Here is a 27,856-nt window from a genome sequence, read left to right as displayed (position 1 = left end):
CCAAAGTAAACAATACCTGAAGAGCTAGTGATTTCTACCAAAACATTGTACCTTTTAAACATACCTCATTTTGAGACGAAGTTAGCTCCAAGAAGCCTCTCTGGGCTTGATATAAAGGGCACTGGTGGGAAAAGTGGCAGGTAGGTTGTTCCTGGTTCCCTCTGTGTGTACGCAGAATGGGTCTGGGAAATTCTGGCCCTTGCCAGGATGGAGGCTAAACAACTAATCCCCCAGGGTATGTTTCTAATGACACTTCTAGGACAAACTTCCCAGGACCATCTTTGTTTCAAGACCCTGAGATTGTTCTGGGAACTTCTGAAACTTCCCTGGGGCCCCCTTTGCTTGGGAGAGAACACAGGCAAAGGAGTTAAGTGAGCAAAAGAAACTGTCAAAGTTTAAGCAAGGATAAAGTGTAAAGGTAGTTATTTCTTGCACATGAGAATCTGAGTTCTGTATCAATGAAAGATTTTAATTCCGAGAAAAATAGCATAAGTCTGGCTTGCTGGGAATATGGAAAGGAAGGGCTCAGATTAAGGGATGTGGCACGTTCATCACGAAAGAGGTCTCCACAGTCTCCTGCCCTCCTGGCCTGGCCTTGCACTGTGGTGTCCGGCCTCTGGGAAGAACTTCTATGGGACACTATTTCCACTTGGGCTGTCACTAGGTGACCAGGTATGGGACAGAGGAGCATCCAGTGACCCCCAATTCTCCTCCTTCCCTTCGACCTGTGGAAAAAGTGAAGATGACTGGGCACATACTCCAGTGTTGCCTGGTACAGCTCAACCTCGGTGGTCAGCCAGAAGCACCGGCTGTATGACAGAGGCCTGGCTAGAGACGTCACGAGCAGCTTTCTTCGTGTCCCTGGTCCCTGGTGTCGGTGATGTTAGCACTTGTGCCTGTGTCCCAGAAGGAGCTCAGTTCTGCCCATATCACTCGATGCTTCTCACCGGTTTCAGATAAAACTTCCACCTAATAAATTGTATGTTAGCACTGAAGCCTGGATAAGCTCCTTGGGGTCTGGGAACCATTAGATGAAATATTCCTCCTTCTCCCTGCCCTTGGCTGAGTTGCTCTCCATCTGGAGGACGGCACCGGGTTCGCCTTCTGCAGGTTCGTAGGTGACGTAGCTGCCTTTGTTCTTGTACAGGTAAAAGAAGATCAAGATCACGACTGAGAGCAGGGTGAGGAAGACCACTGTGATAACAACTTGGAAAGGAGAGGGAAAATGCAGAGATGTTTCAGGATTGAGGACGTCTCAGTAACTCACAAGGTCCCCTGCATTAGACGACTGCCTCACTCCTGGTGAGGGTCCTCCTGCTGAAGTTAACTAGCGTCCACTTCCAAATCCATATTCTCCCACCAAGCCCGACTTCCTTGGTACATGATATCTGGAGTCTCTTTGTGCTTAGGGACACAAGGCTTTTGGACACAAGACACAAGACAAAACTGAACTCCCTCTCAACTAGTTCCTGATGATTATGATAGAAACAGGAAGGAGGGAAACAGGAAATCGCTTATCCCAACAGGAAGGGTTTTAAAATTCATTGCCTCGGGCTCCCCTGGTGGCGCAGTGGTTGAGAGTCCGCCTGCCGATGCAGGGGACACGGGTTCGTGCCCCGGTTCGGGAGGATCCCACATGCCGCAGAGCGGCTGGGCCCATGAGCCATGGCTGCTGAGCCTGCGTGTCCGGAGCCTGTGCTCCGCAACGGGAGAGGCCACAACAGTGAGCGGCCCGTGTACCGCAAAAAAAAAAAAATTCATAGCCTCCTGTAGGGGTTTCTGATCCCTCCCGTCCTCTTTCTTACCCACTCAACAAGCTGCACACATCCTTATCCCTACCCCCATACTCAACTGTAGTGCCCATATGCACTGCAGCTGTTTGTGGCCACCTCCCAACCTGTCATTTACTGGCAGTACCTCTACACGAAGCCTCTAAGAGTCTTTTATAACCTTGTGTGTGTGTGTGTAATATAACTTGCATGCCAAAACGAGCCCATTAATGGATTTGGTCTCTAATCTGTGGTGCTTTCCCATGTAGGGAAAATCCTGGTCTATCACATTGTCTCTGGAGCAACAGAGCCCCTGAGCTCAGAAGGTCCCTTGATTTGGCTCAGAGCCTGTTACCTGCAATGAGTGCTGTGCTGGCTTCAGCTTCTGGGGACAGGGCCTCAGTGGCCTGTAGGATTGGGGTGGCCATCAGTTCTTCTGGAAAATTTAGCAAAGTGGAAAAGGAAATGGGGTGAATTCTTTTGTTCTAAAACACATGTTTGTCCTTCAATTTCACTACCCCACCTTCTTCCCTATTCAGACTTTTATCATTTAACTCCTATAGGACATCTGTATAGAAAAACCGGGAGAATAGAGGAGAAAACAAACCACCACCAAAGACGATAAACATTTTGATGGATTTCTCTCTAACACAGTGGTTAAAGTATGGGCTCTAGAGCTGACTGACGAGGTTCCAATCTGAGCTCTTTTACTAGCTGTGTGATCTTCAGAAAATTACCTAACCCCTCTGTGCATCAGCATCCTCATCTGGAAAATAGAGATAATAGTACCTACTTCATAGGGTTGTTGCGACATGTAGTAAGTAATTCAATAAGGGTAAGCTATTATTAGGAATACATTTTTGCATAAATGAGATCAAATGATAAATGTATATACATGTATATATCAATATATTTATATTATATGCCACATGCATTTTCTTCACTGTTTTTACAAACTCTTTGTAAACATTATTTTTTAATAATGAAATAATGCTCCTTCCCTTATTGAAACCCTTTTCTACGCTTCCAGAGTAAGCCCTGCAATTTGAAAGGTTCTGAAATAAGGCCTCTCCTACCCTAAAATATATCCCATATCTCGTTCTGCTATCGGTCTATCTGTCCTTCAGAGCCTGAAAGTCCCACTCCTAAAGTCACTACCCAGACTCCTAAGTGTTTCCAAAAGAAGTCAGGAAGTCTTCCGTTCTCTCCTAGTTAGCATTTTAGTGTAGGGGTTTGAAAAGGTTAGTTACTGCAGGACAGAGGTATCCTGGGGAAAGCAGTCTGACTGACCCTAAAATCACCCACAGGAGGCATCTCAGTATTCATTCAATAAATAACAATAGCAGCACTCATTAACTCTCTACTCTCTGCCAGGTGTGTTCCAGGCACAGTGGGGGCAAGCGGAACAGACATGGTCTACCTACCCCGAGCTCAGCCTCCACCACAGCAAGTTCACAGTTAAGAACTGTGATACGTATGGCAAAGGCAACATCTGGGAGCTTAGGAGGGCATGTGGCAGAGGGGCCTGAGCTAGTCTTCCGGCACGAACAGCCTCCCCAGGAAGCAGGATTTGAGCTGGGGGCCGAAGCAGGGGTAGGAGTTTACAGAGTGAAAGGGGCGGGAGGTGGGGCACATTCTAGGCAGAGGGAAGAGCCTGGATCAAAGCTCCGAGATGAGAGGACCCGAAGGCCAGTGTGGCTGGAGCACAGGGCGTGGGCCTGATTCCTGTCTCTCGCCTGACACCTTCAGGATGCCATCCAGGACAAGGGAAATTCAGTCACTAGCGGTGGTCTGGTGAGCCTGGGAGCAGTGCCAAGAGGGGTCAGCGGTGTTGAAAGACCTTCTCACACAGGCCAGGGGAGGCCTGTTGAACCGTCCTGGTCTTGCCACAGGAAAAGCAGATGTGGGCTGCCTGGATCACCACCCCGCTCCCAGGGCCAGGCCAAACCCTTCTCCACTCTTTCTTTAGGAGCAGTGATACAGTCAGCTACTTTGTGGCTTCGGGCAAATGGTTACATCTCCCGATTCATCCATCCATTCTCATCTGTAACCAGTAGGAACTATATTAACCAACTCTGCAGGGCTATTGCAAAGGCTAAATGAGAAAACGCGCAGGCAAGCATCATTAAAAGGGAAAGCCGCTCTAGGTTTGAATCCTGCCCCAGCATAGTCCTAGGTAACCTTGAGGAAGTTACCAAACCTCTCCGAGCCTCAGTTTCTCTCCCATGCGTAAAACAGGAGTGTGGTAGGCAGCTTCTAAGATGAATCCCAATGGTTCCCACCTCCTGGTGTTTACATCCTTGTGTAAGCCCCTCTCCCCGTGTGTCGGCTGGACCCAGTGACTAGGTTCTAACAAACAGAATACAGCCAAAGGGATGGGCTGTCACTTCTGAGATTATACTGTGACTTCCAACAAAGACAAGGCCTGAAGTTTATCCACCTGCTCACTGCTTCAGACTGCTGTCCCTCACCATGCAGGCTTTCCTCCCCCAAATGTCCTGGGGCTGCACACCATCTCCCCACCATTGATCTAGAGATCTACACAGCTGCTCTCAGCTTTGTCTTTCTTAAACATTTGAGAACTTAAGATACACAAAGCACCGAGAAGACTAATGTATGTACAGAAGCTTCAATAGAAAGATGAGGAAGATTCAGTTCAATCGATCAACAAGAATTTAGTTTGCACCTACCACGTGCCAGGGGCACTGTCATAGATGCTGGGCAAGCAGCAGTGATGAGGCTCACCAAGGACCCAACCATGGAGCTGAATTTTAGTGAGGCTTCAGAGAACAGATATGTATGAGTCCTCGGAAAGGGAATCCAGGAGGGTAGATGATTCCTAGTTGGGAAATTCTGCAAATAATCCCAATTATAACAGCTGCCATTGGCTAAGTCCCTGCTTTGTGCTGGGCATTTCGTATACATAATTATTAATCCTTAGAATTCCAATCACTTCACAGCAGGTGTTTTTATTTGCCCATGTGGACCCTGAGGCCTGGGAAGAGTTAAGTGACATCCTCGTATTACACATGAAGGAACAGTGGATGCAGCCAAGATCTGAATCCAGGACTAGCCCCTCCAAAGCCCAAGGTATTTATACTAAGCCTTCCTACCACTGTCCTTTTCTTTTTTTTCCAATAGGGAAAACGAGGAAAAGGTAACAAAAGATAACTATGAGGCAGCACAACGAGCTTTCCAAAAGTGCGAGGTTTTACAAGATACGGACAGTTGCGGAAGAAACACCAGAGGAGCACAATCAAATACAGACCGTTGCATTACAAAGAGCTCTCCTTTAATGTGAACTTGCTCACAGGCGACTGGGCAGCAGGGAATGATATCAGTCACGTTGGTTCACATGCAACCTCAAGCTTTCTACAACTCAAGAGCACATTTCATCAATAAGGACCTTAAGAAACATAAAATGCACTAGAAGTACCTTCCTTGGACGCAGTTATCAGTTGGTTTCCACTTATACTAAGCCATCTGGTGATGCAGTAAGTACAAATGAAGGAGGTACCAAAAAAAATTACTTCTATACAAAAACATTAGAAGAAGGCAGAGCCATGGAAGAAATTTACCTCTATATGAAATCTACCTCTATGAGAAAACACTAGAAGAAGGCAGATCCTACATCAGATTTTTATTTTTGATGAAAATAATCTCTGTTGAAAGTTAAGTCTCTCTGGAACCAACTTCTAAAAGGAGGAAGCACACTCCCCAGGGCACAGGGGGTCTAGGACAGACAGGGATTCAAGGTTCAATGTTGGTGGAGATTTAACTGCCAGTATTTTAATTCAGACTGTTGTATTTTTAGGGTTCTCATTACAAAGTTTCACAAGTTTTGAGTGTTCTGTCCCAATTCTGTCTTTCCTGTAAGACCATTTCCAGTAATGTGATTTCAGAATGTGAATCTTTTCGAAAATGCACATAAAGGTTAAAGGCAGAAACTTAGAAGAATAGTGTCAGGAAGCTCTGTACAGCTCAAGGTGGCAAACACATTGGAAGGACAATTTAAAAAGTGTTATATTTGGAGCAAAAACAAGGAAATGGGCCAGGCTTGCTGCCTGGGCCCGAAGCTAAGAGGTAGGAGGTAACAGAGAAACTAGAACTCTCCCAGCCCGTTTTGCCTCTGTCTCCTATCAAAGAGAATGATTTCTGCACTGAAGGAGAGCAGGAGCCTTGGTGATGTGGGGAAGTGAGCTCAAGAGAAGGGACACAACCCAGAAAGCACCAAGCTAATCTAAAAGGGATCCAGGCAAGTGACAGCCAAGGGCACCGAAAGAACATGTAAATGGGATCGCTCTTGGTGATACAGGAGCTTCTGAGAAAGACAGAGGGGTCAGGAGCCTGAAGGGCCACAGAAAGAGGTGGATTCTGTAAACAACTGGTGAAATTGATACAGTGCCTCAGCAAAATTCTAGAACGAGAATTTGCTTTGGGGGTCCTGAACTTGAAACCACAAGCATTAAGAGTTAATATGAGACCGCTAGGAGCGAGCTGGGTCAGACAAGTCACACGGCCTTTTTTTTTTTCACACAGCCTTTTTTTTTTTTTTTTCCACACAGCCTTTTTAGACTGAGGTTCCAGTTTCATAGACAGAGAAATTAAAAGGCTAATTCAACAAGTATTTACAGAGTGCGTACTTTGTGCCAGGGTCCGTTCAAGGTCCTGGGCATAGATTAGTGAACACAACAAGCAAAAACTCATGCCTTCACAGTTCCTTAAAAAACTACACAGAATTATCATATGGTCCAGGAATTTTACTTCTGAGTATCTATCCAAAAGAAATGAAAGCAGGAACTCAAAACAGATGTTTGTACACCAATATTCACAGCAGCATTATTCACAATAACTAAAAAGTGAAACAACTCACATGTCCATCAACAGATGAACAGATAGACAAAATATGGTATATATATACACACACAATGGAATATTATTCAGCCTTAAAAAGGAAGGACGTTCTGACACGTGCTACTATGTGGATGAACTTTGAAGACATCATGCTAACTGAAATAAGTCAGTCACAAAAGGACAAATATCGTAGGATTCCACTTGTCTGAGGTACCTAGAATAGTCAAATTCATAGAGACAGACAGTGGTTACCAAGAGCTGGGAAGAGGGGAGAATGAGGAGTTATTGTTTAATGGCTACCAAGTTTCAGTTTGGGATGATGAGAAAGTTCTAGAGAGGGATGATGGTGATGGTTGCACAACAATGTGAATGTACATAATGCCACTGAACTGTATCCTTTAAAATGGTAAATTTTAGGATTGGTTCAAGATGGTGGAGTAGAAGGATGTGTGCTCACTCCCTCTTGTGAGAGCACCGGAATCACAATTAACTGCTGAACAATCATCGACAGGAAGACACTGGAACACACCAAAAAAGACACCCCACATCCAAAGACAAAGGAGAAGTCGCAATGAGATGGTAGGAGGGGCTCAATCACAATAAAATCAAATCCCAAAACCGCTGGGTGGGTGACTCACAAACTGGAGAACACTTCTACCCCAGAAGTCCACCCACTGGAGTGAAGGTTCTGAGCCCCACGTCAGGCTTCCTAACCTGGGGGTCCGGCAACGGGAGGAGGAATTCCCAGAGAATAAGACTTTGAAGGCCAGCAGGATCTGATTGCAGAACTTTGACAGGACTGGGGAAAACAGAGACTCCATTCCTGCGGGGCACACACAAAGTAGTGTGCGCACCAGGACCCAGGGGGAAGAAGCGGTGACCCCATAGAAGACTGAACCGGACTTACCTGCTAGTGTTGGAGGGTCTCCTGCAGAGGTGGAGGGCGGCTGTGGCTCACTGAGGGGACAAGGACACTGGCAGCAGAAGTTCTGGGAAGTACTCCTTGGCATGAGCCATCCCGGAGTCTGCCATTAACCCCACCAAAGAGCCTGCAGCCTCCAGTGGTGGGTCACCTCAGGCCAAACTACCAACAGGGAGGGAACCCAGCCCCACCCATCAGCAGACAAGCAGATTAAAGTTTTACTGAGCTCTGCCTACCAGAGCAATACCCAGCTCTACCCACCACCAGTCCCTCCCATCAGGAAGCTTGCACAAGCCTCTTAGATACCCTCATCCACCAGAGGGCAGGCAGCAGAAGCAAGAAGAACTACAATCCTGCAGCCTGTGGAACAAAAACCACATTCACAGAAAGACAGACAAAATGAAAAGGCATAGGACTATGCACCAGATGAAGGAACAAGATAAAACTCCAGAAAAACAACTGAATGAAGTGGAGATAGGCAACCTTCCAGATAAAGAATTCAGAATAATGATAGTGAAGATGATCCATGATCCAGGACCTTGGAAAAGGAATGTAGGCAAAGATCTAGAAAATGCAAGAAATGTTTAACACAGACCTAGAAGCATTAAAGAACAAACAAACAAAGATGAACAATACAATAACTGAAATGAAAAATACACTAGAGGAATCAATAGCAGAATAACTGAGGGAGAAGAACGGATAAGTGACGTGGAAGACAGAATGGTGGAATTCACTGCCATGGAACAGATTAAAGAAAAAAGAATGAAAAGAAATGAAGACAGCCTAAGAGACCTCTGGGACAGTATTAAACGCACCAACATTCTTATTATAGGGGTCCCAGAAGGAGAAGATGGAGAGAAAGGACCCGAGAAAATATCTGAAGAGATTATAGTCAAAAACCTCCCTAACATGGGAAAGGAAATAACCACCCAAGTCCAGGAGGCACAGAGAGTGCCAGGCAGGATAAACCCAAGGAGAAACATGCCAAGACACATTTTTTTTTTTTTTTTTTTTTGCGGTACGCGGGCCTCTCACTGTTGTGGCCTCTCCCGTTGTGGAGCACAGGCTCCGGACGCGCAGGCTCAGCGGCCATGGCTCACGGGCCCAGCTGCTCCGCGGCATGTGGAATCTTCCCGGACCGGGGCACGAACCCGCGTCCCCTGCATCAGCAGGCGGACTCTCAACCCCTGCGCCACCAGGGAAGCCCGCCAAGACACATATTAATCAAATTGACAAGAATTAAAGACAAAGAAAAATTATTAAAAGCAACAAGGGAAAAACGACAAATAACATACAAGGGAACTCCCGTAAGGTTAACAGCTGATTTCTCAGCAGAAACTCTACAAGCCAGAAGGGAGTGGCACGATATGTTTAAGGTGATGAAAGGGAAGAAGCTACAACCAAGATTATTCTACCTGGCAAGGATCTCATTCTGATTCAAAAGAGAAATCAAAAGCTTTACAGACAAGCAAAAGCTAAGAGAATTCAGCACCACTAAACCAGCTCTACAACAATGCTAAAGGAACTTCTCTAAGTGGGAAACACAAGAGAAGAAAAGGACCTACCGAAACAAAAGCATAACAATTAAGAAAATGGTAATAGGGGCTTCCCTGGTGGCGCAGTGGTTGAGAGTCCGCCTGCCGATGCAGGGGACGCGGGTTCGTGCCCCGGTCCGGGAAGATCCCACATGCTGCGGAGCTGCTGGGCCCGTGAGCCATGGCCGCTGAGCCTGTGCATCCGGAGCCTGTGCTCCGCAGCGGGAGAGGCCACAGCAGTGACAGGCCGGCGTACCGCAAAAAAAAAAAAAGAAAATGGTAATAGGAACATACATATTGATAATTACCTTAAACGTGAATGGATTAAATGCTCCAACCAAAAGACACAGGCTCGCTGAATGGATACAAAAACAAGACCCATATATATGCTGTCTACAAGAGACCCACCTCAGACATAGGGACACATACAGACTGAAAGTGAGGGGATGGAAAAAGATATTCCATGCAAATGGAAATCAAAAGAAAGATGGAGCAGCAATATTCATATCAGATAAAATGACTTTAAAATAAAGACTGTTACAAGAGACAAGGAAGGACACTACATAATGATCAAGGGATCAATCCAAGAAGATACAACAATTATAAATATATATGCACCCACATAGGAGCACCTCAATACATAAGGCAACTGCTAACAGCTATAAAAGAGGAAATCAACAGTAACACAATAATAGTGGGGGACTTTAACACCCCACTTACACCAATGGACAGATAATCCAGACAGAAAATTAACAAGGAAACATAAGCTTTAAATGACACAACAGACCAGAAAGATTTAATTGACATTTACAGGACATTCCATCCGAAAACAGCAGATTACACTTTCTTCTCAAGTGCACATGGAACATTCTCCAGGATAGATCACATCTTGGGTTGCAAATCAAGCCTCAGTAAATTTAAGAAAATTGAAATCATTATCAATCAGCTTTTCCGACCACAACGCTATGAGATAGAAGTAAATTACAGGGGAAAAAAACGTAAAAAACTCAAACAAATGGAGGCTAAACAATACGTTACTAAATAACCAAGAGATCACTGAAGAAATCAGAGGAAACAAAAAAATACCTAGAGACAAATGACAATGAAAACACGACGATCCAAAACCTATGGGATGCAGCAAAAGCAGTTCTAAGAGGGAAGTTTATAGCAATACAATGCTACCTCAAGAAACACGAAAGGGCTTCCCTGGTGGTGCAGTGGTTGAGAGTCTGCCTGCTGATGCAGGGGACACGGGTTTGTGCCCCGGTCCAGGAAGATCCCACATGCCGCGGAGCGGCTGGGCCCATGAGCCATGGTCGCTGAGCCTGCGAGTCCGGAGCCTGTGCTCCACAACAGGAGAGGCCACAACAGTGAGAGGCCCGTGTACCACTAAAAAAAAAAAAAAAACAAAACACGAAAAAACTCAAATAAACAGTCTAACTTTACACCTAAAGGAACTGGAGAAAGAAGAACAAACAAAACCCAAAGTTAGTAGAAGGAAAATCATAAAGATCAGAGCAGAAATAAATGAAATAGAAACAAAGAAAACAATAGCATAGATCAATAAAACTAAAAGGTGGTTCTTTGAGAAGATTAACAAAATTGATAACCTTTAGCAAGACTCATCAAGAAAAAGAGGGAGAGACTCATATCAATAAAATTAGAAATGAAAAAGGAGAAGTTACAATGGACACTGCAGAAATACAAAGTATCCTAAGAGACTACTACAAGCAACTCTATGCCCATAAAATGGACAATCTGGAAGAAACAGACAAATCCTTAGAAAGGTATAACCTTCCAAGACTGAACCAGGAAGAAATAGAAAATATGAACAGACCAATCACAAGTAATGAAATTGAAACTGTGATTAAAAATCTTCCAACAAACAAAAGTCCAGGACCAGATGGCTTCACAGGTGAATTCTATCAAACATTTAGAGAAGAGCTAACACCCTTCCTTCTTAAACTCTTCCAAAAAATTGCAGTGGAAGGAACACTCCCAAACTCATTCTATGAGGCCACCGTCACCCTGATACCAAAACCAGAAAATGATACTACAAAAAAAGAAAATTACAGACCAATATCACTGATGAATATAGATGCAAAAATCCTCAACAAAATACTAGTAAACAGAATCCAGCAACACATTAAAAGGATTATATACTATGACCAAGTGGGATTTATCCCAGGGATCCAAGGATTCTTCAATATAAGCAATCCAATCAATGTGATACACCATATTAACAAATTGAAGAATAAAAACCATATGATCATCTCAATAGATGCAGAAAAAGCTTCTGACAAAATTCACCACCCATTTATGATAAAAACTCTCCAGAAAGTGGGCACAGAGGGAACCTACCTCAACATAATAAAGGCCATATATGACAAACCCACAGCAAACATCATTCTCAATGGTGAAAAGCTGAAAGCATTTCCTCTAAGTTCAGGAACAAGACAAGGATGTCCACTCTCACCACTATTATTCAACATAGGTTTGGAAGTTCTAGCCATGGCAATCAGAGAAGAAAAAGAAATAAAAGGAATACAAATTGGAAAAGAAGTAAAGCTGTCACTGTTTGCAGATGACATGATGCTATACATAGACAATCCTAAAGATGCTACCAGAAAACTACTAGAGCTAATCAATGAATTTGGTACAGTTGCAGGATACAAAATTACTGCACAGAAATCTCTGACATTCCTATACATCAACAACAAAAAATCAGAAAGAGAAATTAATGAAACACTCACATTTACCATCACAACAAAAAGAATAAAATACCTAGGACTAAACCTGCCTAAGGAGTTGAAAAACTTGTACTCCGAAAACTATAAGACACTGATGAAAGAAATCAAAGATGACACAAACAGATGGAGAAATACACCATGTTCTTGGATTGGAAGAATCAATATTGTGAAAATGACTACACTACGCAAAGCAATATACAGATTCAGTGCAATCCCTATCAAATTACCAATGGCATGTTTTACAGAACTAGAACAAAAAATCTTAAAATTTGTGTGGCGACACAAAAGACCCCGAATAGCCAAAGCAATCTTGAGGGAAAAAAAACAGAGCTGGAGGAATCAGACTCCCTGACTTCACACTCTACTACAAAGCTACAGTCATCAAGACAATATGGCACTGGCACAAAAACAGAAATATAGATGTTTGGAACAGGATAGAAAGCCCAGAGATAGACCCACACACCTGTGGTCAACTAATCTATGACAAAGGAGGCAAGGATATACAATGGAGAAAAGAGAGTCTCTTCAATAAGTGGTACTGGGAAAACTGGACAGCTACTTGTAAAAGAATGAAATTAGAACTCTCCCTAACACCATACACAAAAATCGACTCAAAATGGATTAAAGACTTAAATGTAAGACTGGACACCATAAAACTCTTAGAGGAAAATATAGGAAGAACACTCTTTGACATAAATCACAGCAAGATCTTTTTTGACCCACCTCCCGGAGTAATGGAAATAAAAGCAAAAATAAACAAATGGGACCTGATGAAATTTAAAAGCTTTTGCACAGCAAAGGAAACTATAAACAAGACGAAAAGACAATCCTCAGAATGGGAGAAAATATTTGCAAACTAATCAGTGGACAAAGGATTAATCTCCAAAATATATAAAAGCTCATGCAGCTCAGTATTAAAAAAACAAACAACCCAATCAAAAAATGAGCAGAAGACCTAAATAGACATTTCTCCAAAGAAGACATACAGATGACCAAGAAGCACATGAAAAGCTGCTCAACATCACTAATTATTAGAGAAATGCAAATCAAAACTACAATGAGGTATCACCTCACACCAGTTAGAATGGGCATCATCAGAAAATCTACAAACAACAAATGCTGAAGAGGGTGTGGAGAAAAGGGAACCCTCTTGCACTGTTGGTGGGAACGTAAATTGATACGGCCACTATGGAGAACAGTATGGAGGTTCCTTAAAAAACTAAAAATAGAATTACCATATGACCCAGCAATCCCACTACTGGGTATATACCCAGAGAAAACCGTAAATCAAAAAGAAACATGCAGGGGGTCTTCCCTGGTGGCGCTGTGGTTGACAGTCCGCCCGCCGATGCAGGGGACACGGGTTTGTGCCCTGGTCTGGGAAGATCCCACATGCCGGGAGCGGCTAGGCCCGTGAGCCATGGCCGCTGAGCCTGCGCGTCCAGAGCCTGTGCTCCACAATGGGAGAGGCCACAACAGTGAGAGGCCCATGTACTGCAAAAAAAAAAAAAAAAAGACACATGCACCACAACGTTCATTGCAGCGGTATTTACAATAGCCAGGTCATGGAAGCAACCTAAATGCCCATCGACAGACAAATGGATAAAGAAGATGTGGTACATATATACAATGGAATATTAGCCATAAAAAGGAACGAAATTGGGTCATATAGAGACGTGGATGGACTTAGAGACTGTCATACAGAGTGAAGTAAGTCAGAAAGAGAAAATCAAATATCATACATTAATGCATATATGTGGAATCTAGAAAAACGGTACAGATGAACAGGTTTGCAGGGCAGAAATTGAGACACAGATGTAGAGAACAAACGGATGGACACCAAGGTGGGAAAACAGGGGGGCGGGGATGTGGTGGTGTGATGAATTGGGAGATTGGGATTGACATGTATACACTGATATGTATAAAATAGATAACTAATAAGAACCTGCTGTATAAAAAAATAAAAAATAAAATTCGAAAAAAAATAAAATGCAATAAAAAGAGGTAAAATTTTATTTTTTAAGGTGTTGGGGGTAGGATTTTATTAATTAATTAATTTATTTTTGCTGTGTTGGGTCTTCGTTTCTGTGCGAGGGCTTTCTCTAGTTGTGGCAAGCGGGGGCCACTCTTCATCGCGGTGCGTGGGCCTCTCACTATTGCGGCCTCTCTTTTTGCGGAGCACAGGCTCCAGACGCGCAGGCTCAGTAGTTGTGGCTCACGGGCCTAGTTGCTCCGCAGGATGTGGGATCCTCCCAGACCAGGGCTTGAACCCGTATCCCCTGCATTAGCAGGCAGATTCTCAACCACTGAGTCACCAGGGAAGCCCCAAAAAAGGTAAATTTTATGTTATGTATAATTTTACCACAACTTAAAGAAAAAACATTTTGTCATACAATTTACATCGTGAGGGGGGAAGATGGACAATGGACAGGTTAAAGAAGTAAAAGATATACTGTATTAGATGTTGGTTAGTACCATACAGAAAATAAAATCAGGAAGGGGGATAAGGAGTTGGGATGTGGATAGGGGTGGTCAGGGAGTGTCCCTGACGAGGTGACTTGAGTAAAATAAACACCTATAGAAGGAGAGGGAGGCAGCCATGAGGAGACATGGGAGAGGAACATTCCAGGCAGAGGGAACAGCAAGTTCAAGGTAGGGCCATCAAATAATATTGGAAAGCACCTGGGGCCGTCACAGGCTCAGCATGTTAAAGGTACATCATGGAGGTCACTTGGAAGGAGCAAGGGGGAGCGGAGGAGCAGGTGAAGTCGAGGGGGCTGTATAAGAGGGGTGTTGAAGGTCATGGAAGGCCTTTGGCTTTTTCAGTGAGTGAGATGCAACCATTTTAGAGGTTTTTGAGCAGAGACTGATTTACATTTCAAAGGGGTGCTTCTCAAACTCTGCAGTGCATAAGAATCTCCTAGGGAGCTTGTTAAAATGCAGACTATAGGGGCTTCCCTGGTGGCGCAGTGGTTAAGAATCTGCCTGCCAATGAAGGGGACACGGGTTCGAGCCCTGGCCTGGGAAGATCCCACATGCCGCAGAGCAACTAAGCCCGTGCGCCATGACTACTGAGCCTGCGCTCTAGAGCCCATGAGCTACAACTACTGAGCCTATGTGCCACAACTACTGAAGCCCGCACGCCTAGAGCCCATGCTCTGTAACAAGGGAAGCCACCGCAATGAGAAGCCTGCGCACCACAACAAGGAGTAGCCCCCACTCACTGCAACTAGAGAAAGCCCGCACGCAGCAACAAAGACCCAACGCGGCCAAAAATAAAAAAATAAAATAAAAATAAAATAAAATAGTGAAAAAAAATACATACTATGGTTCATTAAGTCTAGGGTGGGGCCTGAAATTCCAAAGACTGTCCTTTTGAAACACGGAGACCACTATGTTGTAAGGAAGACCAGTCTGGCTCACTGGAGGATAACAGGCCACATGGAGGAAAACTGAGGCATCCCCAGCTCAGCCAACAGCCAGTACCAACTGGTAGACATGTGATGGAGGTCATTTTGGACCTTCTAGCCCAGTGGACCTTCCAGCAGATTGCAGCTGCATGAGTGAGCAGGGGTGAAAACAGCAGAGGAGTGCCCAGCCAACTCCCAGAATGGTGAGAAATAATAAATTGCTGTTGTTTTAATTCACTAAGTGTTGACGTGGTTTGTTACACAGCAATAGGTAATTGAAACAGAAACAGAGTTTTAAAGGATCTCTTTGCGTGTGGACAACGGGCTGTGGGAAGGTAGAGACAGGAGAAGCAGATTATACCCAGCACGTGGGCACAGCTGAATCCACCCATAGGGGGGAGTCTTTTTCTAGTTTGCACAAAGGCACTGGCTGGGTCTAGCAGCAGTCCCGTGAGAAAGCGGTGGGATTCTGGAGACTTCTCGGGTGGTCCAGTGGTTGAGAATCCACCTTCCAATGCAGGGGATGTGGGTTCGATCCCTGGTCGGGGAACTAAGACCCCACATGCTGCGGGGCAATTACTGAGCCTGCGTGCTGCAATAAAAGATCCCACACGTGTTGACAAAGATCCCACATGCTGCGACGAAGATCCCATGTGCCGCAACTGAGACCCGATGCAGCCAAATAAATGAATAATTTTTTTTTTTTTTTAGAATAAAGTGGTGGGATTCTGGATATATTCTGAAGTTAAGGCTGAGGATGTGGGGTGAAGTCACGGATAACACCAAGGTTTGGGGCCTGAGTAACTGGAGGGAGAGAAGGCCTGCTGTTACCTGAGATGCAAAGCCTGCAGGTGGAACAGGTTTAGAGGGGAAGATCCAGAGTTCAATTTTGGACATGATTGCAGACATCAAGACTGGAATTTGGGGGAATTCACTGGTGGTCCAGTGGTTAGGACTGTGCTTTCACTGCTGAGGGCGTGGGTTCAATCCCTGGTCAGGGAACTAGGATCCCATGAGCTGTGTGGTGTGGAAAAAAAAAAAAAAAAGACTGGAATTTGGGGAAGAGGTCTGGATTGGAGATTTTAAAAGTCAGCATCTTTACAACCATGAGACTGAATGAGATCACCAAGGGAGTAAGTACAGATAAAGAGGACCAAGGACTGAGCCCAGGGAGGAAACAGCAAAGGAAGCTGAGCAGTAGCAGCCAAAGAGACCAAGTACAAGGACCACCAGGTTTTCCCACAGAGGTCATGAGTGACCTTGACAAGAAAAGCTTGGTGAAGTGCTAAGTATAAACCCCTGGTTTAGAGTGGGTTCAAGAAAAAAAGAAAGCAACCTAAGTGTCAATTGACAGATGAATGTATAAAGAAGATGTGGTATATATACATACACACACGCACACACACACACACAAACACACACAATGGAATATTACTCAGCCATAAAAAAGAATGAAATAATGCCATTTGCAGCAACATAGATGGACCTAGAGATTATCATACTAAGTGAAGTAAGCCAGACAAAGACAAATATGATATGATATCGCTTATATGTAGAATCTAAAAAAACAAATGAACTTATTTATAAAACAGAAATAGACAGACATAGAAAACAAATTTATGGTTACCAAAGGGGAAAGGGGGGGAGGGGTAAATTAGGAGCTTGGGATTAACAAATACACACTACTATCTATAAAATAGATAACCAACAAGGACCTACCATATAGCACAGGACACTAAACTCAGTATTTTGTAATAACCTATAAGGGAAAAGAACCTGAAAAAGAATAGATACATATGTATATGTATAACTGAATCATTTTGCTGTACACCTGAAACTAACACAACATGTAAATCAATTAGACTTCAATAAAAAAAAGAAAGAAAGAAAAAAGGGAAGGAGAGGCACTGAAGGCAGAATATAAACTTTTTTTTTTTCTTTAAAGTTGAACAGGGAAATAGGGCTATAGCTGGAGGTGGAAGAGAGTTCAAGCTTTTTGTTTATTTTTGCTTTTTTTAGATGGGAGAAATGACAGCCTGTTTATGTACGGACAGGAATGACTCAGATGAGAGGGAACAATTGACAGCTGGAGCCATGTCGTTGAAGGGATGGGACCCAGTGCACGGATGAAGGGATTGGCTGCAGACAGCAGAGATCCTTCATGACTAATGTGCACATGGGCAGTAGGTACATGGGGGCAGTGGGAGCCTTTGGCAGTTCTCTTCTGAGAACTTTAACTTGCTCCAGAAAATAGAAGGCCGTGTCATCAACTGAGAGTAAGCATGGGGAGGGGGTTAGATGAATTGAAGGTGCTGCCTGAATAGCCAACGTCTCATCCAAGAACCGTGATAGAGTGTTTCCAATATCCCTGTGGAGTAACACAGCCTGGCTTTATTAAGGACTAAGTTGGGTAGGGATTTCCCCAGTGGTCCAGTGGTTAAGATTCCACCTTCCAATACAGGGGGTGCGGGTTCTATCCCTGGTCGGGGAACTAAGATCCTGCATGCTGTGCAGCGCAGCCAAAAATTAAAAAAAAAAAAAAAAAGGACTAAGTGGTGGGGAGTAACTGGCCATCAGGGAATGGAGTGATGCCAGTCTAAACAGAGCTTCTTCTTCCACTGGGATTTGACCTTCTTTTTTTTTTTTTTTTTTTTTGTGTGTTACCCGGGCCTCTCACTGCTGCGGCCCCTCCCGTTGCGGAGCACAGGCTCCGGACGCGCAGGCTCAGCAGCCATGGCTCACGGGTCTAGCCGCTCCGCGGCATGTGGGATCTTCCCGGACCGGGTCATGAACCCGCGTCCCCTGCATTGGCAGGCGGAATCCCAACCACTGCGCCACCAGGGAAGCCCCTGACTTTAATTCTTATTGAATTGATATTATGATGTCAGACCATGCCAGGGCCAAATTAAGGCCTTTGTGTAATTCAAAATAAAAATACGGACTTCCCTGGTGGCATAGTGGTTAAGACTCCGTCTGCCAATGCAGGGGACATGGGTTCGAGCCCTGGTCTGGGAAGATTCCCACATGCCGCAGAGCAACTAAGCCCGTGGGCCACAACTACTGAGCCTGTGCTCTGGAGCCCGTGAGCCACAACTACTGGGCCCACGTGCCACAACTACTGAAACTTGTGCACCTAGAGCCCATGCTCCGCAGCGGGAGAAGCCACCGCAATGAGAAGCCTGCGCACCGCAATGAAGAGTAGCCCCCGCCCGTCTCAACTAGAGAAAGCCCGCGCGCAGCAACGAAAACCCAACACAGCCATAAATAAATAATAAAAATAAATAAATTTTTTTTTTTAAATAAATAGGGCTTCCCTGGTGGCGCAGTGGTTGAGAGTCCGCCTGCCGATGCAGGGGACACGGGTTTGTGCCCCGGTCCGGGAGGATCCCACATGCCGCAGAGCGGCTGGGCCCCTGAGCCAAGCCCACTGGGCCTGTGCTCCGTAACGGGAGAGGCCACAACAGTGAGAGGCCCGCGTACCGCAAAATAAATAAATAAATAAATAAAATAAAATAGATAAATAAAAATACTAAATCACAAGACAGATATAAGAAAGTCCAATAATACATTTTCCCTTTATGGTAACAACTCGGCTTTTTTGCTTGTTTTTAAAATATAGTGATGGAATTCCCTGGCTGTCCAGTCGTTAGGACTCTGCGCTCTCACTGCCGAGGGCCCGGGTTCAATCCCTGGCCGGGGAATCAAGATCCCACAAGCCAGGCAGCACAGCCAAAAAAAAAAAAAAAGTGAATATTAAATCCTTTGTGAGAGCTTTTGTTTGGTGTTCTGCGTTATTGGTGCCTTCCACACAGGCTTAGTGTGGAAGGGTTTAGTGACCTTTGGGTAGACCCAGGGAAGCTTCAACCAATCTGTGAAGGACTCAAAGTTAGAGGGGCAACTAGTAAGCTGATAAAGAGATTTAAAATGACTGGAGAAATTGGCCAAACTGAACAAGATGAGAATTCAACATACACCTTGCTCTTAGGTCCGGGAAATCAACTACTCACAAATAATGGGGAAGCCACAGCTTAGCAGCACCTATAAAAGACTTACAGTGGGATCACTAGAAATTCACCGACACTGGAAGGATAGAACCCAAAAGAGCAGCAAGAGTGAGAGGAAGGTCATAGAATTTTGGATGCTTTTTATTTTCTTTCTTTTCCTTTACCTTCCAAATCTCTTATGATGATAATGACTTTTATAATCATAAAATATTTATAACTTGCTGCTATTTTAGGCACCATGAACATAAATGTGGTCTCTACACTGGCATCAACAGTGCAGCCCTACTCTGCACTATTCCTAGACCGCTGAGTTGCATCTGGGTGCCAGTTTTGAGCTGAGCAGCCAACACAGTGAATGGCTTGGAAACCATATCAGATCAGGAAAGCCTGTAAGAGAAAGCTGAGTGAAAACTTAGTTGGGGATGGAGGGTTAGGACTTGAATGCTGTCTTTGAATATACCGACGATGACCCGTACAAGAGGACTAATGGCAGAAACTAATGGGAGATGGATGTCTTCCCCAGAGAATGGAGAGCAAAACTGGGCAGATGCTTCATGGGGAACTGGAGAGAGAGTTCCAGCACAGAACGGGTAGTTGAACTATCTGACCCTCAGGACCTTTCTCAGCCTTAATGTTAGAATTTTTATAAATTGAAAATGTTCTATCAGAATTCACTACAAAATCAAATTTTCAAACTGGTGAACTCTCAATGAAGTCTGTAGTTTAGTTAACAGTATCGTACCAATGTTGGGACTTCCCTGGTGGTCCAGTGGGTAAGAAGACTCTGCACTCCCAATGCAGAGGTCCTGGGTTTGATCCCTGGTCGGGGAACTAGATCCCACATGCATGCCGCAACTAAGAGTCCTCATGCTGAAACTAAACATGCCACAGTGAAGATCTCGCATGCCGCAACTAAGACCCAGTGCGGCCAAAATAAATAAATAAATATTTTAAAAATAAATAAATAAAAATAAAAAGAATAATGCATTAAAAAAAAAACCAGTATCATACCAATGTTAATTTCCTGGTCTTCACAGATGTATTGTGGCCATCTCTATCGACGTCAAATGTACCAAATGACATTTGAGGAAACATGGATGAAGGGTATACAAACTCTCTGTACTATTTTTGCAACTTTTCTATAAATCTAAAATTATTCCAAAATAAAATGTCTATTAAAAAATCAAAAATTTAAAAGAATCTAAAAAATAGTGGATATGTGTATATGTATAACTGATTCGCTTTACTGTACAGCATAAACTAATACAACATTGTAAATCAACTATAGTCCAATAAAAACTTTTAATAAATCAGGGGGGCTTCCCTGGTGGCACAGTGGTTGAGAGTCTGCCTGCCGATGCAGGGGACATGGGTTCGTGCCCCGGTTCGGGAAGATCCCACATGCTGCGGAGCGGCTAGGCCTGTGAGCCATGGCCACTGAGCCTGCACGTCCGGAGCCTGTGCTCCACAACGGGAGAGGCCACAACAGAGAGAGGTCCTCGTACCGCCAAAAAAAAAAAAAAAAAAAAAAAAAATCAGGGACTTCCCTGGTGGTCCAGTGTGTAAGACTCCGTGCTTCCATTGCAGGGGGCATGGGTTCGATCCCTGGTCGGGGAACTAAGATCCTGCATGCCACGCAGCAAGGCCAAAAAAAAAAAAAAATCAAGAATTTGAATTCTACTCCACCCAGAAGAGCTTTTCTCAGACTAAAAGTCACAGGGTGTCCGAGCTAATGAGCTGGAGCCTTCGGGCTTTAAGTATCAGAACGATAATCTATATTTGTGACTTACAGTTTGCAAAACATACATTATTTTATCTCTACCCCAAGAATGTGATGTAAGTAGGGTTGGTATTATCATTATGTACAAGCCAGAAAATTGAGGCAGCTCAGCAAGCTTCGTCAACCAGCCCACCGTCACTCAGTGGTTGGCCCAGCCAGGCTTTAAATCTATCTCCTCACTTCAAGGTTCTTTGCAACTTCTGGAACCATCCCTGCTTTGCCTCCAGCTAAACATTTTGTTGATGTGTCCACTGGGTTTGGTTCTCAGAGTTTTATTGCAGGATGGGTGTTCACTAAAGCACTGTTTGCAAGAGTGACACATATCTGAATGTCTATCAGCAGAGGAATGATTAAATAAATGACAGGTCATTCATTCTGGAAATAGTACACAGTTGTTAAAAAGAATGTGGTAGATCTGCAATTACTGGGACAGACTATATGGTTAGACGAAAAAAGCAAATTGCTAGGGCAGTATGTGTTATATGATTACATGTTTGTAAAAAAAAGTGAAGTAGGGCTTCCCTGGTGGCGCAGTGGTTAAGAATCCACCTGCCAATGCCAGGGACACGGGTTCGAGCCCTGGTCCAGGAAGATCCCACATGCTGTGGAGTAACTAAGCCCGTGTGTCACAACTATTGAGCCTGCGCTCTAGAGCCCGTGAACCACAACTACTGAAGCCTGCATGCCTAGAGAAAGCCCACGCGCAGCAATGAAGACCCAACGCAGCCAAAAATAAATAAATAAATATTTTAAAAAGTAAAATAAAATAGAACTATAAACATATATATATATACACACACACATCGAAAAAGTCTAGAAGGTTATTCCCTGAGAGGCATGTAATGGCTTTGTAATGAAAGAACAACAACAGCAAAGTAAACTAAGTTCAGGAAACGTGGCATACAAGAGGGGAAATGGTTTACAGCTTTCCCATTATCTCCTGTTCCTACCCCATTTCTCTCCTGTCTCCTCTTCCAAACAAAGGAGTAAGAATGTTACTTTGGGGACTTCCCTGGAAGTCCAGAGAGTAAGACTCCGTGTTCCCAATGCAGGGGGCCTGGGTTCGATCCCTGGTCAGGGAACTAGATCCCGCATGCATGCCTCAACTATGAGTCTGCATGCCGCAACTAATAAGTCTGCCCACCGCAACTAAAAGATCCTGCATGCCTCAATGAAGATCCCGTGTGCCACAACCAAGACCCAGCGCAGCCTAAATAAATAAATAAATAAATAAGGCAATATACTAAGGAAAGAAGATATATTAAAAAAAAAACAGAATATTACTTTCCTCCTTCCCTTCTCAGGCTTAGAAAGACTGTAGCATGCATTTTCTTTAAGGAGGGAGGCCTGGGGCTGAGGACCACAAGATTTGAGATTTGAGATTTGAGGCTCCACCCAAACCCTAACCTACAGCAAATGAACTTCAAGATCTATCTGGCTCACTCACCTTTTTTTTTTTTTGTTAACCTAGATACCTGTTGGTTTGTTTGTGGCCCTTGTTCCTGGGCTAAATCTCTTATCACTGAGGCATCAGATCCTTTGCCACCTGAGTCTGACAACCTATTTATTTGCTCTAGCCCTGCCCAGAAAAGGGCGGCTCCCCCAATTCTCCTTTCCATGGGAACCCGCCCTGGAATTCTGCTCCCTTTCTCCTTCCTTCTCTTTCATGTGCCCCTGCCATGGGGTAGAGTGGCTGAGAGCAGTATACCATGACGGAAAGAATACAGGACTTGGCACAATACCCTGCCTCTGCCATTATTAGCTGCGTGACCCTGCGAGAATTTCCTAACCTCTGAAAATTTCTTAACTTCCCTGAACTTCAGTTTTTGCTTCTGTAAAATGAGAATGAAACGTGCTCACAGGGTTGTGATGAGGAATAAGCGAGATGAACAACACTGAGCGTCTATCCTAGAGTGAGGACAACCTAGGATGTAGCTAGTGTGACTATATGGCAAGGGATGGGCTTTACCCAGTGGGGTGGGCAGAGCGGACAATGCCTATTCCACCCCACTCTCCTTCCAAGAGGGCAACTTATGCACTAGGCACAGCAGGCAACGCGCCTAGGGTCCACCATACTTCCAGGAGCCCATGAAAATGTTTTTTAGTGATCTTAATTTCTTTTAAAATCAGAAGAAAAAATTGAATGTTTATGTCAAGGAAATTATAATATTGTTATATCAATCAATTATAAATATAACCATTAATGATTTTATTGTATATTAATATTGTATTCTTCCTTATACCAACATAGTTGTAAAATACAATTTTTAACACATTACCTTTTTAAATGGAGGAATGGGCCCACAAAGGCAAAAGTGCCAAGGGCCCCTGAAAGTTCTAATGTGGCCCTCACTTTCAGCCCTCTTGAAGGATATCTCCTTTAGGAGATCTTTATAGATTGGGGCAAAGGGATGTGAGAGGGAGGTGGGGAAGAGACATGCAAGACCTTCAATGATCCCATTCTTCAAAGTACAAGTCCTCACCCTGTCTGTAATTTCTCCATTTCTGTCCCTGAACTTACATTTGCTTGGACCCAGTGGGTAGGGGACTCTACGATATGTCCTAAAATACCACTCCACTCATGTCGTTTGTTGGGTTGAAAATGTAAATACATGACTCAACAACAACAAAACCAGACAATTGAAAAATGGGCAAGGACTTAAATAGACATTTCTCCAAAAGATATACAGTTGCCAATAAACACATGAAAAGATGTTCAACGTCACTCATCATTAGGGAAATGTAAATCTAAACCACAATGAGACACCATTCACACCCATTAGGATGGCCACTATTAAAAATCAGAAAATAGGGCTTCCCTGGTGGCGCAGTGGTTGGGAGTCCGCCTGCCGATGCAGGGGACACGGGTTCGTGCCCCGGTCCGGGAAGATCCCACATGCCGCGGAGCGGCTGGGCCCGTGCGCCATGGCCGCTCTGCCTGCGCGTCTGGAGCCTGTGCTACGCAACGGGAGAGGCCACAACAGTGAGAGGCCCACGTACCGCAAAAAAAAAAAAAAAATCAGAAAATAACAAGTGTTGTCAAGGATGTGGAGAAATTGGAACCCTATGCATTGCTGGTAAGAATGTAAAATGGTATAGTTACCCTGGGAAACAGTATGGCAGTGCCTCAAAAACTTAAACAGAATTACCACACTTCTGGGTATATACCCAAAAGAATTGAAAGCAGGGACTCGAAGAGATATTTGTACACCAACGTTCAAGCAGCAGTATTCACAACAGCCAAAAGGTGGAAGCAACCCAAGTATCTATTGATGTATGAGTGGATAAACAAAATGATATACATTATATATATATAATATTATTCAGCCTTAAAAAGGAAGGAAATTCTGACACATGCTACAAAATGGATGAGCCTCGGAAATGCTATAGTGAAATAAGCCAGACACAAAAGGACAAATTTTGTATGATTACACTTATACTAGGTACCTAGTCAAATTTATACAGATAGAAAGTATAATGGTGGTAGCCAGGGGCTGTGGGGAAGGGGGAATGAGGAGTTATTATTTAATGGATACAGAGTTTCAGTTTGCGAAGATGAAAAAGTTCTGGAGATGGATGATGGTAACAGTTGCACAGCAATGTGAATATCACTCAAAATTTAATACCACTGAACTGTACACCAAAAAATAATCAAAATGGTAACATTTATATTATGTTTATCTTACCACAAAATTTAAAAAAGAACGTATATAGTTCTGCTTTTGTCCAAGTCCTAATTTCTCAGCTGCCCAAGCAAGCATCACTTCTCTTCCCTACAGGCAGGTTTATTCTGTAGGTCCTCTGCCCTGTCCCCCAGAATACCCTCCAAGGTAAGCACAGTCTCTGTAGTTTCAGAAGTGGTGGCGCTACCTTTATGTGGAATCCCTGCTGCACCCCTCTTTGCCTGTATAAACCTTACCCATCCTTCAAGAGTAAGGGCTCCATCCCTTCCCCACTCATGAAGCCTGTACTAACTAATCTAGACGGCTGCCCATTTCTCCCTTTTCTTATCTCCAGCAGACAACAAAGGATCTGAATTGCTACATCACCAGTCACAGAGGACACTGCCTTTGACTTCCCCTGGGGTTCTCACTCACCTGTTTCCACATCAGTAAAGCAGAGAATGTCTGTCCTAATGACAAATGAGACCGCACATGGAAACAAAGGTGTATAGACCAACCAAGGTTTTGTTCCTCCCTTACCCTAATTAACATGTAATGAAAACAACCAATGTGTATCTGATGGTTTGTCCAGCTCAGCTTGGTTATGAAATGAAAGGGAGGAATCCATACTCATTCTCTTTTTTTTTTTGGGGAATCCATTCTTAACGTGAAGGGGAAAGAGGGGGATCCCTGACTAGGGAACAAGGGTAACAATAGTTCCGGGGAACAAGGGATTTTTGATGCTGGAGTGAATCATCAGAGGAGTGGAATTAGAAAGCAGGCAGAGGGACTTTCCTGGCAGTCCAGGGGTGAAGACTCTGCACTTCCAAAGCAGGGGGCACTGTGGGTTCGATCCCTGGTGGGGGAACTAAGATCCCACGTGCCGCAGAATTCCTTTCTAGGAATAGGTGGGCTTTTCTAACAAGCACCCAGTAATAATAACCAATGTTACTGAGTGCTTGCTAGATATGAGATACTGTGCTAGGTGTTTTACAGGGATTATCTTATTTAATCCTCACAAATAAGGTACTATTTCCCCCGTTTTACAAATGAGACTGGAGCTTAGAGGGTAGGTCACAAGGTCACAAAGCTCTAAGTAGTAGTACCAGGAATTGGTCCAGGTCCATGAAACTTCAGATTCAAACTGCACTAAAGTGTGCATGCTGGTTCCCTTCTGCTTCCTCCCAGGACCTTTCCTGGTATGAGGCAGGTGGAGAGTAGTGGGAGTCTTCCCACCTGGGCAGAGGGCTCAGGGAATTCCAGGACTGGGCTGGGGGTGGGGCAGTTTAAGTGGGAAAGGCCTTCACCTACCTCCTGGAGAAGGCGTGGTTGGGAGGCTAGTCATCTCGGCAGGTGGACGGGCACCTGCAGGGAGGTGCAGATCTGTAGGAAGAGGGACAAAGAGCGGGATGAGGTGGATGGGCCCATGCCTGGGGCAGAAGACAACTGGAAATCCCAGGAAAGCCTTTGGTGCCAGGTTTTCCTGAGTCCCTTCCCCAACTCTCCCCCCACCCCCACCCCCGCCCTATTGAACGTCTATCTGGGGATCCTTTCACTGGGCCACCACATTTACCTAGGAGGTTTCTCAAGGCCTGAGAAAGTTAGGTAAATGTACGCAAATTAGCAGCGGACCCAGTTTCACCCAGGCGCGGTAACAGGTCCCCAGTTCTCTCCCAGCCCGCAGTCTGTGGGGAGCCGTCCACTAGGTGTCAGGAGAGCGCAGGGAGGTCAGGCCCCCGGCCCAGGCTCCGGGCCGGCGCGGGGGCAGCGGCGGGGCCGGGCCGGGGAGCCAGGCGCCGGGCACCGGAGGGAGGGTCGTCAGGCGCCCTCGGGCCCGCCCGAGACGGCCGGTTGTCAGGGCTCAGCCCTCCGCCCGCAGTGCCCCCTCGGGCGTCCGCTGCAACGTCCGCGCGGTCCACCGAGCCCCGCTGGCCGGGCCCCCGCGGCCGCCCACCACCGGCCCGGCCGAGACTCTGGCACCCTGGGGCCCTCGCCGCGTCCGCGGACGTCGGGGCTCGATCCCGCGGCACCGCCCCCCGCGCCCCGACCCCGGTCCAGAGCCCTCCTGCGTTACCCGCGCCAGGCAGGGCTAGCTGCGCTCCGAGGGCGGCCCGTCCCGGTCACCGGTTCCGAGGCGCCGCGACGGGAGGCTCCAGCCGAGGCCCGAGCTCGGCCGCTCTCGGTTTCAGTTGTTGACGCGGCCGCGGCGGCTGCAGCGTGAGTGTGGGTGACCGGGCTCGCCTGGCCCTTCGGCCCTGCCCGGGTCCCCACCTCCGCGTGCTCACCTTACCAGTCGGACGGGCTTCAGGGGAAGGGCAGGCGCCGCGCGTCCGGCTCAACTCGACGGGGGCGGGAACCGCAGACACCGCGAGGACCCGCCGGGGACCCAGACCTGAGGAAGCAGCGCAAAGACGCTCAGAGTTAGCTGCCGAGGCCGTCCGGGGGCGGGGTGGGGGGGGGGCGGCCGACTGGGTGGGACAGGAAAAGAGGAGAGAAACCGCCCTCTGCAGGTTCCCTCTGCCCGCCGGGCCGCCTCAGCTCCCCCGGGAGGAAAGGCTGCTTTTCCTTCTCCGATTGTCACTTTACTCTCCATCCGGAGCCGCTTCCTCCCCCGCCTGCCTCGAGGCACCGGAGGGCACGGGATCAGAGTGAGCCCAGAGCTAATGGGATCTGTCCGCTTTCCCCGCCATCGACGTTATTTGAATTTTCAGCAAATGTGGAAAATTACATTTACTTGCGTTTGCATATCACTTACGTAAATAGGTCTGTATCCAGAAGCTTGGAACATAAGCTAACTTAGTGGGCACACCCCGGGCCAGGGAGCGGGGTGTGAGGTGGGGAGAGGAACGTTGCCCCATTCGGATCTTCCTTGCCCGAATTCATCTGAGGCAGTGTAGTGTAGAGGTTAAGAGCGTTGTGGACTTTGGACTCAAACAGTCCCAGCCCCGCCGCTTCTTAGCTGTGTGACTTTGGGCAAATTACTTAACATCTCTAAAAGCCGTTCCCTCATCCCTGAAATGGGAGACTGAAAAATCATGCCATTTCATAGCGTGGTTCTAGCACCTGGGAAGCACATCAGTTTAACTACTAATTAATGCCATACTTTAGTCACCTCCTGACTCGCTTCTTTCTGGCAGGAAACGTTCCCAAATTAATGAGGAACTCAATGA

General features: G+C 45.5%; 2 protein-coding genes across 6 annotated transcripts in view; both read right to left on the bottom strand.

The window, feature by feature from the left end:
• Window positions 1-27,240, bottom strand: part of POU6F1 (POU class 6 homeobox 1) — a 74,740-nt gene extending 47,500 nt beyond the window's left edge. For all 4 annotated transcript variants that reach the window (XR_009543497.1, XR_009543496.1, XR_009543498.1 and 1 more), the window contains exons 1-2: window positions 26,972-27,240; window positions 25,998-26,069 (exon numbers count right to left, since the gene is read on the bottom strand). The gene's annotated coding sequence lies outside the window, so the exon portion shown is untranslated. The remainder of the gene's footprint in view (window positions 1-25,997; window positions 26,070-26,971) is intronic.
• On the bottom strand, window positions 449-27,559 carry SMAGP (small cell adhesion glycoprotein). 2 transcript variants are annotated; one of them, XM_060166213.1, is made up of 5 exons: window positions 27,442-27,559; window positions 26,977-27,078; window positions 25,998-26,069; window positions 2,125-2,205; window positions 449-1,206 (listed from the first exon to the last, which is right to left on the bottom strand). In XM_060166213.1, exons 1-5 carry the CDS (start codon window positions 27,542-27,544, stop codon window positions 1,028-1,030), a joined length of 537 nt encoding a protein of 178 aa, XP_060022196.1. In that variant the 5' UTR covers window positions 27,545-27,559; the 3' UTR covers window positions 449-1,027. The 2 variants fall into 2 exon arrangements, with proteins under 2 accessions (XP_060022196.1, XP_060022197.1); XM_060166214.1 differs by lacking the exon at window positions 27,442-27,559 and adding an exon at window positions 27,273-27,294.
• Between the last annotated feature and the right edge of the window lie 297 nt (window positions 27,560-27,856).

The sequence above is a fragment of the Lagenorhynchus albirostris genome, chromosome 11 (genome assembly GCF_949774975.1).
Source record: "Lagenorhynchus albirostris chromosome 11, mLagAlb1.1, whole genome shotgun sequence".
NCBI classification, from domain to species: domain Eukaryota; kingdom Metazoa; phylum Chordata; class Mammalia; order Artiodactyla; family Delphinidae; genus Lagenorhynchus; species Lagenorhynchus albirostris.
This window is presented reverse-complemented; position numbering and strand designations above follow the sequence as displayed.

Bases quoted from the DNA above. Each gene is read 5' to 3' on its own strand.
- SMAGP (XM_060166213.1), bottom strand. From the start codon at position 27,544: ATGGGGCAACGTTCCTCTCCCCACCTCACACCCCGCTCCCTGGCCCGG. The intron at 27,079-27,441 runs GTAAGTGATATG...CTGCTTCCTCAG, and splicing joins CTGGATACAGACCTATTTAC to GTCTGGGTCCCCGGCGGGTC. The intron at 2,206-25,997 runs GTAGGTGAAGGC...TAAATTTTCCAG, and splicing joins AACCACGCCTTCTCCAGGAG to AAGAACTGATGGCCACCCCA.